The sequence below is a fragment of the Taudactylus pleione genome, unplaced genomic scaffold (genome assembly GCF_031769625.1).
Source record: "Taudactylus pleione unplaced genomic scaffold, aTauple2 ptg000502l, whole genome shotgun sequence".
Classification (NCBI taxonomy): Eukaryota; Metazoa; Chordata; class Amphibia; order Anura; family Myobatrachidae; genus Taudactylus; species Taudactylus pleione.
The window spans coordinates 226,788-239,259 of NW_028284904.1; the positions used below are offsets into that span (position 1 = coordinate 226,788).

The 12,472-nt window shown below is 44.7% G+C and overlaps 1 protein-coding gene across 1 annotated transcript in view; it reads right to left on the minus strand.

The window, feature by feature from the left end:
• Nucleotides 1-2,031: 2,031 nt before the first annotated feature.
• ZMAT4 (zinc finger matrin-type 4) overlaps nt 2,032-12,472 on the minus strand; it is a 577,993-nt gene continuing 567,552 nt past the window's right edge. Inside the window, exon 8 of the mRNA XM_088449955.1 lies at nt 2,032-6,935. Coding sequence (XP_088306081.1) covers nt 6,808-6,935 — 128 coding nt within the window. The 3' untranslated portion in view covers nt 2,032-6,807. The remainder of the gene's footprint in view (nt 6,936-12,472) is intronic.

A 12,472-nucleotide genomic window follows, 5' to 3' on the forward strand; every position in this document is an offset into this window, starting at 1 on the left:
CAACTTCCCCCCGCACTGTTGCAGTTACATCACCTGCCCGGCACCTTCCCCCATCCCAATGGTGCATCCCCTGCCTGGGAACTCCCCCCGCCCCAATGTGCCGCGTCCTGGAACCCTCGCTAACATGTCCTTATTGCCGGCGGACACGGAGCCTTCGATGTGAAGAACATGTGACGTCGGCGCCACATCCGGCATCCGTGTCTGTGGCAACAATGACACATTAACGGTGACCGGGCAACAGGGGACGCAGCGCATTGGGGTGGGGGGGGTGTCAGGCAGGAGACATGGCACTGGGGCAGGGGCAAGGTCCAGGGCAGTAGCGGCGCATTGGTGTTGTGGGGAGTGCCGGGCAGGGAACGCGGCACTTGGGCCGGGTGGTAGCTGTTTCTTGCCAGGCGTTGCGCCCGCAACAAGCAGCCTGGGGAGAACACTGGTCAGTTTTCAGTTTTTGGTCAACTTTCCACAGATTTTGAGTAGATCTGACTGAGGGGGAGATCTGCATGAGGGGGGAGGGGGATCTATGTGAGTGGGGGAGCTGAGTGAGGAGAGAGGAGCTGTGTGAGGTGGGGGATCTGTGGAGGGTGGAGCACTGTGTCTGTCTGAGGGGAGGGGGGCTATGTGAGAAGGGGAGCTGAATAAGGGGGAGAGAACTGTGTGAGGTGGGAAAGAGCTGTGAGTGGGTATCTAAGTGGGGAGAGCTATGTGTGAGGGGGGTCTGTGGGAGGAGGGGAGAGCTATGTGAGGGGCATCAATGTGTGTGAGGTGAGGAAAGATATGTGAGGGAGGAGATCTGGGTCGGGGAGATCTGAGTGAGGGGGAAGAGCTGTGTGAACAGGGCCATCTTAACATATGGGCTCCAAGATTCTACATCAGGGGTCTTCAACCTTGGCCCTCCAGCTGCTGTGGAACTACACATCCCAGCATGCACTGCCACCTTTTTGATATAACAGCATGCTATAACTATGGCAGTGCATGCTGGGATGTGTAGTTCCACAGCAGCTGGAGGGTCAAGGTTGAAGACCCCTGTTCTACATCTACACCGGTAATAATCTGCCATTACACGTTAATACTGTACCGAGTGTACACTACAGTACATTCACTACGAGTTTGCTGTTGTTCTTACTTCTATTTGCCATTGGTTTTGAGCTGAAAGATCAAACAAACGGCATTTAGAGCTGCAAAAACTGGCTGACACTGACGTCGGATTTCAATGTAAGCGGTTCTGCACATCTATACTATGGCGACAATAGTCAGTGTTATTCCATTTTGGTATAAAACCAAATCCAACCTTTAGTAAATTACCCCTTAGGGTAAATTAAGATATTGCCCATAGCAACCAATCAGAATCTATTTAACATTTAACTAGCACTTTCTAGAAGATAATGGCTAGAATCTGATGGGTTGCTGTCGGCAACATCTCAATTTCTAAAAAAAAAAATCTCACTTTAGTAAATTTACCCCTTAGTGTTAGTTTGGATTTTTATTTCACTTAGACAGTTATCTGTGCTGTCACTTTGTATGTGCACCATCATGTGATGTAACATAATTGAATGTTCCCACTAAATGAAACGTCACTGTTTAAAATTAATCTTTGAGCAGCAACTCCTCACTGTAATAACCAATATTCTTATAGCCTGCTACAATGTTTTCTTGTTTTGTTTCTTCATGGTGTTATTAATAATGCAGAGTTTCCACAGTGTCAATGGACTACCAAGGCAACCACAGTCACATGGCACATGATATAGTGAGCAGAGAGTCTTTGGAACACCCTTCTGAGTTTTGTTGTCACTGTTTCCTTCATCTCCTTTTGCCATCCTATGAGATGCCGAGAGTCCGAGGTCTGAGTCTGTTTGTGTGACTGGCAGCCATACTGGTCTCCCCTCCAGAGATATTTTGAAAAGGAGATAATGATTTGACGGAGGACAGCTAAGACAATTAAGATCAGATTCTTGGTTAAAAGATACATAAATTGCATTTTTTTTATTTATTTTTTAAATAAAGGCAAAACACAGCACATCATTTTCAGTGTTTGTTTTATTGTCAATTCTTTAGCACAAACACAGATACAGTATTTAGAAGCACGAGGGATGTGTATACCACACAGAGTTTACACAATCTGCTTCCAACGTGTCATACAGAATAAGTGGAACAATACTATGTTATGTGCTGAGAGATGATGAACGTGAGATACCGGAGAATACAAAGGAACATAAATCCACAAAACGATTTAATATATTATTCAAACAATATAACCTTTATTTACGTCATTAGAATGTTCGATTTGCAGAAACTCCTATAGGACTATAAGAGATAATGTTACAGGTACTCCAAGAATTCCGTAGAACATTTCATTCTCCTTATAATCCCGAATCCTTTTCAGAACTCGTCTGCTCTGTGCAATAATCGGAGCAATAATAAGTATTATACGCATATATTTTTTCTCATAATAAAATAAAACCTTTATCAAAACAATGTGAGCGGCCATCAGCACAAGCCGTGTGTGACCTTTGCTGTATAGCAGGTCTCGGACCCAATGTACCAATATCTACTAATATATATAATAGAGTACAAATGCTGTTCCAGCAACTCTGTTTTCCCATTAGTATTTATGTTGCGTTAGCCGGTTGCTGAGACTACAGTTACGAGGCTAACTGCAAAGTCGACGAAAACCTTCATATATATATAAAGTGATGCATTGGCTGAGATATGGTTATGAGTAGTTAATAACGTGTAGGTATTTGGTGAATTAAGGACAGTAACAAAGTTCTCATATAAAGCACACACATATTTTATTTCCAAATGCTGGATTATTGACATACTGATCCTTGAGACTTGTTCAAAGGGTTCCCAGTAGTGCGTCGAACTGTTGACACCCTAAAAAGAACCCTCTCTGTAAAGGCATTATTATCACCTCTTACATTGGCATCTGTAGGGCTCAGATACCTGCCCATCCACACAACTTGGCTATTGCTATTTTGTAAGGCAACATTCTGTATCTTAGAATTTTCCTATGGCTCTGTACAATGTAGTTATGATCCGTCAGTACTGAGTACAATATACAGTACAGCACTATACTGTATCCACCCTGTCCTAAGCTAGGTACACACTTGTACAATAAAACTTTCGATTTAATTAACATTCGGAAGTCCCAATAAAAGTACCGATTCATGAGTACACACATTTACAATCTAAAGGTGCCCACACACATGGCAATCTGCACACGATCCCACGATGTGTGAGATTTCCCTTGAACTATCCCCCGGCAGCTCCCCGGCAATCTTACTCACGATTTGGAGTAAAAAATGTCCAATCTGACTTAAGATCTATCGTGCATCCAGTGCATTGTGTCCCAGATTGGCAAATCTGCTCTACAGCATGGCAGATCTGAAGATACGATGTACGACGAGCGGGGATGCGTGCATTGGCATTGTGATCGTGAGTGGACACAAGCGATTTGGCCATATTTTGCACAATTTGTCGTCACGATTCGTCGAAATCGCCAAAATTGTGTAAAATATCGCTATGTGTGTGGGCAGCTTAGCTTCTGATCCAGGAAACTCATCTGTCTAGAAACCTGATCACTCGATGCAACCAGTGTGCGTACACCATACTTACCTACCTTTAATAATCTCTTCCCGGAAGAAGCCCGGGTAAGAGAAGCAGCAGTGGGCCGATGGGGGCGGGGCCTAATGATTTACGTAATTTAGCCCCGCCCCTCGTGGTAAAACTGCCGTGATTGGGTAAAATTTACATAGGGGGCGGGGCCAAATGCGGTGATTCATGCAGAATCACCTCTTAAGCCCCGCCCCTTCACGGAGACCCGCGATCGCCGCAGGTATTCTCATTCTGTGAGAAATGCCTACCCTTCCGGGTCTGCGGGGGGTTAACCGAAAAATTTGGAGCCTCCCGCGAAAACCGGGAGGGTAGGCATGTATGGCATACACACTCTCAAGATATCGCATGAACGGGTTGGAAATCAAAAGAACGGCCCAACGGTTGTGCAGGTGTGTACCCAGCTTTACACAATCCAATTCTCCTTATATTAGCTTCCCATAAACACACCGAAAAACTGTCTTCAAAAAAACTGTCTACTTTAGAATTTTTTAAACCAGTTTTGTTTTCAGTATTACTTACAGCAGAGTAACTTCTATGGCCTTCAAATTTGGAAAACCCACAATTAGCCATATAAGTATATTTGGTGCTTTGTTCTATTTTCCTGGGCCCTCTTCTCTGACAGCTAAGACGTTAATACATTTTCCACTATAGGCCTTGATTTATTTAATACCATTTCAACTAGATTATTTGCACATTTTTTTTATGTTGCAAATAATTTTTTCCTTATATACATCATTTAATGAATTACTTGCATATGTATTAAATGAAACATGCAAAACAAATAATAATAAAAAAAAATCCCCCATTTTTTTTTCTGCCTCCAAACATTTCAGTCCTTTCATTCTTTCTATTTGAGAATTTTTTGAGCCTATTAAGTCCGTATCAAGGTGACTAAAAGTTTTTTCAAGGCCCTTTGAGTTGCAGGACACTTGCGACTGACTGCGCGACATCTGCAATACCATATTTGTAGGAAAGATGCCAGTACACACAGATTACTCACTGTGTAACCTCACCAGCAACAGGGCGCCCCAATAAATAACCTCTACTGCTCCAACACTCAGCATTACTCAAGGAAACTGCTTAACTGAAGCCTAAAACAAATGGAACCCTATTCCAGTCTCAACCGTAAATTGCATGTAGTTTATAGCTCTGTATACAGATGGTCAGCCACTACTTCCCTGCCAATCTTGATGCTCGCTGCCTGGCACACGGGAAAACACCATCTTGTTAAGGGAGATGACACATGGGTTTGGTCCTTGATCTCCACAACTTTCAGTCTCAATGTTATACAGCCAATGACTTTAACCAACTTCTTTTCATGACATAACACCAAACTCCCCGTTGGTTCTCTAACCAATTTATCTATTACCCTCTGCCGCTGCTTGCCTGCTCATGGCATGGGCTGTTATTACCGCAGTACGTCAGTAGATATGGGGCTATCCAATGATTATGAGGAAGAATGAAAGTCAAGCCCTATCACCTATCCTATGTTAGGTGTTTAGGCAGTCTGGCTTCATTGTTGGCTCACCGGATGACGAAAGGGATGCACGGAGAGTATTTATGTTCTGTGTGTTATTAACCTGAGAACGTTGGCGTGTTTACAGTTTATTTTAGTGTCAGAGGCTATGTTCATTCTCTGTGAAATATATCACTGCCAGTCCTGGGGCGCAGTCCATCTAACCATTCAGCTCCTAATCAATAAAAGTATGGTCCTATTGGAATTAATAGTCTGCACTGTTGTGGTGAAAGGATTTCATGCACGTAATATGCACTGTCTGTTTATATTGTGTGCACAGAAGTGCCCCCCTCCCCTACAGTGGTCCTTATGGAGTTTTCACTAAGTGCTTCCGGATCATTTCCCCTGGGTGTCGTTAATTCGTCTCAAAAACTGGACGGATATCCGGATATCAATAGCATTTCCCATGCTTGGTATTAACGCAAGCCCCAAACTGTTTATCCCGGCACTGTGTAGCCTGTAGACTCTGGAATGACACTACAAAGACGGATCATCTCCTGTTTGCCAGGGCTTTGCTGACGTGTCTTACAAGCACAGAACTACTGATCTCGACTAATACGTGATAAGACAAAAGTACAAAGCACATACATACTGGAAAATTGCGTGAGCAAGACGACAGCTTATTTTTTCTGCAGTTCCCACACTAGAGAGTCTAAACGTCGTATTATTTCGGACGGGCGCAGAGGAAACACAGGCGCACTTTGTAAGGGTCAGGAACAATTTTGGTCAAAAAACACAGGTTAACAAAACTGGAAATAATTTCTCATTTCAATCACATAATTATTAATATTTTTTTTTTAGCAGAAATACTGTTGAAATTAACAACAGGATGTAAAATAATATAAAATATAACTGTTTCTATACAATCCACACTCTGTATGTGGCATTATCCATCATTAACTCTGCAGATGTCTCAATCAACAGCTTAAAGACTTATTTTAGCTTCTGATGTCGTGAAAATGAATACTAATAAGAACTATGCGTGCCTTGTATCCATTCTAAAAGTGTCTTGTGATTATACCCCGTTATATCCTCAGAGGACAGTCAGGCTCCATCCCAGGCAATGCTATAGAGCCTGATATGCATTAAAAAAAAACTCTTGTAGAAATCCCAGCATACTCTGGCATGTCAGGTGCGCACGAGTGAAATCAGATTGCTTTCGACCTTTCAACAGTGATTTATGGAGATAGTTAAACGTGCGCGGAAGGTAAAAGGTCAAACAAGACGTGAATTGAGTACCTGGCCAAACATCTTTATCCCAGTCGTCTTTGGGCGAAATTAAACTTCCACTGTGAACTTTCCTATGAAGTCATTTAAGTTTCAGAACCAGATCTGTAGCAGTACTGTATGGCCTAGTGTAAGGGATATGGAGGAACCGGATTGAAGGTCACCACAAGGTTTTGTGTTGACAACGCCGTCACTGACGCTTGAAAACGTCAATGTGACAACTTAGCGGAACGAAAGATTTGTGAAGCCACAAAATCCGCCAATATCCTCCTACAGAACCTAACCTACTGTCACGGTAGAGGCCTTTGGCAGGGACGGGTGAAGCTCTTGAGATAAATACATGCTCATTTCTCCCCGCTGCTTCCAAACCACCGATTAAGAAATAAAATCAAAGCCCTTTCTTGTGCTGTACTCATTAAGAGAAAGTCTTAGCGGTAACTGTGGCGTCCTCAGCACCTTATGTGGCTTTCCTCTCCCACCATGATGGAGAAGTAGTTATTTTCCGGAGAACATTCCCCTGTTTCTTCTGTCACTTGGGGTGGACTAAGCGAGCTCCTGCCGCTGTCATTGTCCTTTCCTGAAAATTGGAAAAAGAAGTTTAATATAATATTGAGGTCCAGTCCATGAAACCCTTTACAAATGGATCACAGTCTACGTGCTATAAAATCGATCTTACGGAGTGATTCTGCGTTGTGAGCATGTCAAGAAAAAGTAAATAACTTTGTACCTGGACAAACCGTGCTACACTTCAAGGGATACAAATATATTTATTGTTTTTGCATGCGTGTTAAATACTGGCCCCTTTTTGCACGGGTGCCGTTTGAAAGGTTGACAGTAAGAAGGTAGACAGTGTATAGGTCGACACCAGACAATCGACAGTCAATGGGTCGACGGGCATACTAGGTCGACGGGTACAAAATGTCGACATGTGTTTAGGTCGACAGGTAAAAGAGGTCAACATGGGAATGGTTAACACAAAAATGGTTGATACATGGGTATTTTAGATTTTTAGGGTTAGGCACTTACTGGAGGGTTAGGGTTGGGCACTAGGAGAGACGGTTAGGTTAGACTGCACTTTATAGACAGTTCACTGATAGGTTTTATTATTAATAATAATAATAATAATAATAATAATTTGGCATTTTAAAAAACGACATGTTGGCCAATTTTCCACGGTTTGATAATGTACTGTATAGCGCAGCTTTCTGGCTCTCTCTTACGGAAGGGCAGGTTTAATAATCTATACAAATATGGTTGTTTTTCAATGGTCCAGCAGCATATTATTAATGTTATTATTGTAAGAAGAACTACCTTAAGTGAAAGATATTTACTTTCGTACAATATTGGAGTTTATGATGACATGTTACTTATTTTAAAGACAATATAAATATGTGTTTTGTAAAAGGAACACAGAGAGAGTACATTGTGATGGGATGCCATTCATATCCTCCTGCTGCATAATCTAATATTACCCCTGGTGAGCATGGTGAGTTTGCTGTGTGGCTGGGTTTTGTGTCTGTAACCAGGGTCGGACTGGCCCACAGGGGTACAGGGGAAACCCCCGGTGGGCCCCACTGATTGATGGCCCATCCCCTCCTCTAAGGATCAGGTTCAAGACTGTGCACTTGAACTATACATTATACATATATTACATTATACATGGTGTATTTTCTATAATACATTGCTGTTATTAATCTGGTACATTATCATACTGTACAAGCACTAGCAGTATTTATTATATATGCATTTTTAAAGGTCCCAGTCTATGCACTCTCTGATGGTAAGCCAAGTCTCTGTGGAGGCTGGCCACACCCCTAAGTATGGGCCCCTGTTACTGCATTCCCCCAGTGGGCCCTTCATGCCCCAGTCCGACACTGTCTGTAACAGTATCAGTACAATAGCTTTGGGGACAATCCAACTAGGTGCACATTCATTTTTCAAATTCAAAAGCAACTCACACTGAACCAGAGTAAACTCGCATATTTCCGGTCGCACCTCCCTAAGGGTTAAAGTTCATTAATTACATGTCATTTTCGGGGTGTAAAAAAACGGCCGCAAAGTACCCCAAAATCAACTATTTTGTTGCTTTATGCATCCCAAATGTCATTAGTTTTTATTTTATTTTTTTTAAATAGACTTTAAGATTTATTTTTTTTATTATTATTATTATTTTAGTCGCCTCAAAGTACCTCAAAAAAGCATCTTATTTCCTACTTTTTTTCCAGCTTTTTCCTTATGCCCACTAAAAGCCTTCTGTAAGATTCTGCAAACTAAATTGCCAGATTGTTGGAGTCCAGGAAGGTCACCCCACTGTTTCATGCACTTCTCTCACATCGCATTTGGCTGACAGTTTGCAAACCTCTGTTGCGAGTACCGCGAATAGGCATTTCGGGTGCGCGCATTCGTGCGAAAGCTGCAAGTTTCTTGAAACAAACTCGCACCTTATTGGATCGACCCCTTTGTGTGAGTACGTGCTGCTGAGGGTATTAGCCACAGCACTGGGATAAACCCAGAGCCTTCTTTCAGGGCATCTGCAAAACTGATAGCCACCACCCATAACTTATTATGCTCCACAATTCCCAAGGCTGCTCCACCCTAAGGGCCGTATTCAATTAGCCGCAATAAGCCGTTTTCCACTGAAGTATCGCGGGTGACGTCATTTCACCAGGCGGAAAAGTATCGCCGTATTCAATTCCAAATGATTTTTGCGTACGCGAAAACGCAATGCAATGTAATAAGCGAAAAAAATTTGCCTATGAATAGGTGGTGAAAAAAAGTGCAGATTTGCAGTTTTGGGGTGCAAATGTCGGGAAACCACTCAGCACCCTTGGGACAGCCCCACAAAGCATAACTGCGTCTAAAAAAATCCTAAAAGAAAAATGAAGATCACCCCAAAAAAATTACTTTGAAAAAGGGGGTAAATAAAAACAGTCTGGGTATAAACTTAAAAACTAGCAAATAAGCTTTTGGGGTGTCTGCAAGTATGGGGGAGGTGTTTTTTGGATTGCAGGTGCATGCTGAAGGTGCAGTTTTTACGTTTTTTAAAACTTCTTTTGCGATTTGTAATCATGCTTGCACCCGTTTTCATGTACCCCAAATTTGCTGGGACTAGTTATTTTCTAAAAAAAAACCTGCTAAATGCTATTCTTTACCACTTGTGCAAAGACGCTAATTAGCAGCAATTGAGAGCATTTAAGTACCCCAAATACCTTCAGCAGGGATATTTGGGGGCATCTACATTGATCCCCAATGTCAGTGCATCTTTTTGGGGGTGTCAGGCTGATTTCCCCAAATCTGACAGCACTTTTTGCCTGATTGCAGGGCCCGTTTTCGCGTCCTTTGGAATTTAATAGGGTGAAAAAGTGGGGCTGCGCACGTAAAGTTTTCGCCTCCAAAACAGGCAAAGTCGTCGAAAAGTAGATTCCGCCGACGGCAACCAAATTATCACGGCTAATTGAATATGGGCCTAAGAATGAATACAGTTACCGGATGTCCCAAAAACATATAAAGGACTAAAGCAGATGCATGACCTCTAGGCTAACTGTAATGCAGCAGCAATTTATGGGGTCATGGGTCCGGTCCCTACCCGGGTGCTCCAGTTTCTTCAATACAGTCCAAAAGCAGACTGGTAGGTTAATTGGCTTCTGACAAAGATGGACCCTAGTGTGTACATGTGTGTGGTAGGAAATTAACATGGTAAGCTACAGTGGGGCAGGGATTGATGTGATTGATTACATAGAACAGCAGCTGAGCATTCCCAAGATGGCTGCCTCGCCCTGTGCAATAATGTAAAGTAATGATAGTCCTACTGCAGGGGTGTAACTACAACTTTGTGGGCCCCATAGCAAACTTCTTAAGGGGCCCACAACTCAGGTCTCAACCAGAGTGTATACATATATATAAATGTATATATATGTATATACAAATATATATATTAGCTCCCCTCATCTCATAGCACCCCACTCTCCTCACCCTGTAGCACCTCACTCCCCTCACCTCATAGCACCTCTCACTCCCCTCACCTCATAGCACCTCTCACTCCCCTCACCTCATAGCACCTCTCACTCCCCTCACCACACCTCATAGCACCTCTTACTCCCCTCACCTTGTAGCATCTCACACCCCTCACTCCCCCTGTAGCGCCTCACTCCCCCTTTAGCACCTCACTCCCCCTGTAACACCTCACTCCCTCTATAACACCTGTCATTCCCCCTGTAGCACCTCTCACTGCCCCTGTAGCACCTCACTCCCCCTTTAGTACCTCACTCCCCCTGTAACACCTCACTCCCTCTATAACACCTGTCATTCCCCCTGTAGCACCTCTCACTGCCCCTGTAGCACCTCACTCCCCCTTTAGTACCTCACTCCCCCTTTAGTACCTCTCACTCCCCCTGTAGCACCTATCACTCCCCCTGTAGCACTTCACTCCCCCTGTAACATCTCACTCCCCCTGTAGCACCCGTCAGTCCCTCTGTAGCACCCGTCACTCCCCCTGTAGCACCCGTCACTCCCCCATAGTACCTCTCACTTCCCCGTAGCACCTCACTCCCCCTGTAGCACCCATCAGTCCCCCTGTAGCACCTCACTCCCCCTTTAGTACCTCTCACTTCCCCGTAGCACCTCACTCCCCCTGTAGCATCTCACTGACTCCCCTCAATCATCCGAGGGAGGGGAGTTCAATGTATTATGCGGGACAGTCTGGCCGGCATCAGCAACGCTGCAGCAGGGCACGGGACGGAGTGTGTACTTCTGTGACTGACCGTCAGCAGCGGGGGCGGGTAGACTCTGGCCGCACTGCGGGAGGGAGGCCCGGGGAACAGGGTTGTACTCACCGCGTTAGGCTGACAGCAGATTCTCCAGCTGCATCTTCTTCCTGCGCTGCTTCCTGTTGCGGCTCTGGGCGGCTCTTCACAGCAGAACAGGACTTGAAGGCAGTATGCCGGCTTAACTACAGAGGGTGCAGCAGGGCTGGATTAAATAACCTTTATATTGAAAAGTGCAATTTGCTTGCTGGAACTCGGGCCCCCCTAGCGGCGGGCCCCATAGCAACTGCACCCCCTGCAGTTACGCCACTGTCCTACTGGGAGAAAGGCGTTCTATAAATAAAGAATTATTATCTGTTTTTTGTGTGTTCACTTTACATTGCTGCTCTGGACACCCTACAAATGCAGGCAATGTGCGGGGGCTGTAAAGGGTGAGCTGTGCTGAGGAATGACGGATACCCCGAGTCTTCAGTAGTTCAGGGAAAGTCGGATACGTCTTCAGTGTTGTATAGTATTAGGCACCTGATTCAGACCCGCTCGCTAGGATGCGTTCACTCGTAGCCAGACGATTTTAGCATTGTGCGCATGCACGAACCATTGCGAGAGATCGAGAAGCGTTCGCTCGCTGCGCATAGACTGCCCAGCAGAGTGAGTGACAGTAGCAGCCGTTTGTGGGTGGTGACAGGGGCTGGCCATTATAAACGGGGGAGTGGAGATGCGAACGCAGGCGTGCCTGAGCATCTTAACGCCGTTTCAGAGGCGTGCATAAATAACAGGCAGCGTCATAGTACACGTCACCTGGCTGGTTTTTACACTGAAGTGCCCGCAGTGCTTGCAGTAGGGTATGGTCAGTAAGCGCTGCGATCGCTTCCGATGGTACCCGATGTACCGATGGTTGCATACACTTCCTGGAGATGACGTGCGCAAGTGGGCGTCTTAAGACAGGCTGGTGGGTGTCTGCATACACAGAGCGATCGCACGCCAAAACATAGTGGGCATGCTAATGCCTTGCCCTGCGATTGCCTGCCTTCCCAAATTTTCATATGCATCAAGCGAGCGGGTCTGAATGAGGTCCTAGGATCCATGCCCGTTGGAATAAATACACACCTCCCAACATCGGCCAAGGATCATTTGAGACAGGGTACATGGCTTACAGCACGCCGGGGGTTCGGTGACGGTCAGCATTTTCTACATGAAAACACCATTGTTAGGCTGTTTTTATGGAAATACCTCCCAACCTTAAGCAAACTGGACTGAACAGCCTGATAGCATGGAGGTGGGAATATACCAAGGAAAATAGTAGGATGGCTGGCAGGCAGGGGCGTATCTATAATGGGTGCAAGTGTGCGGG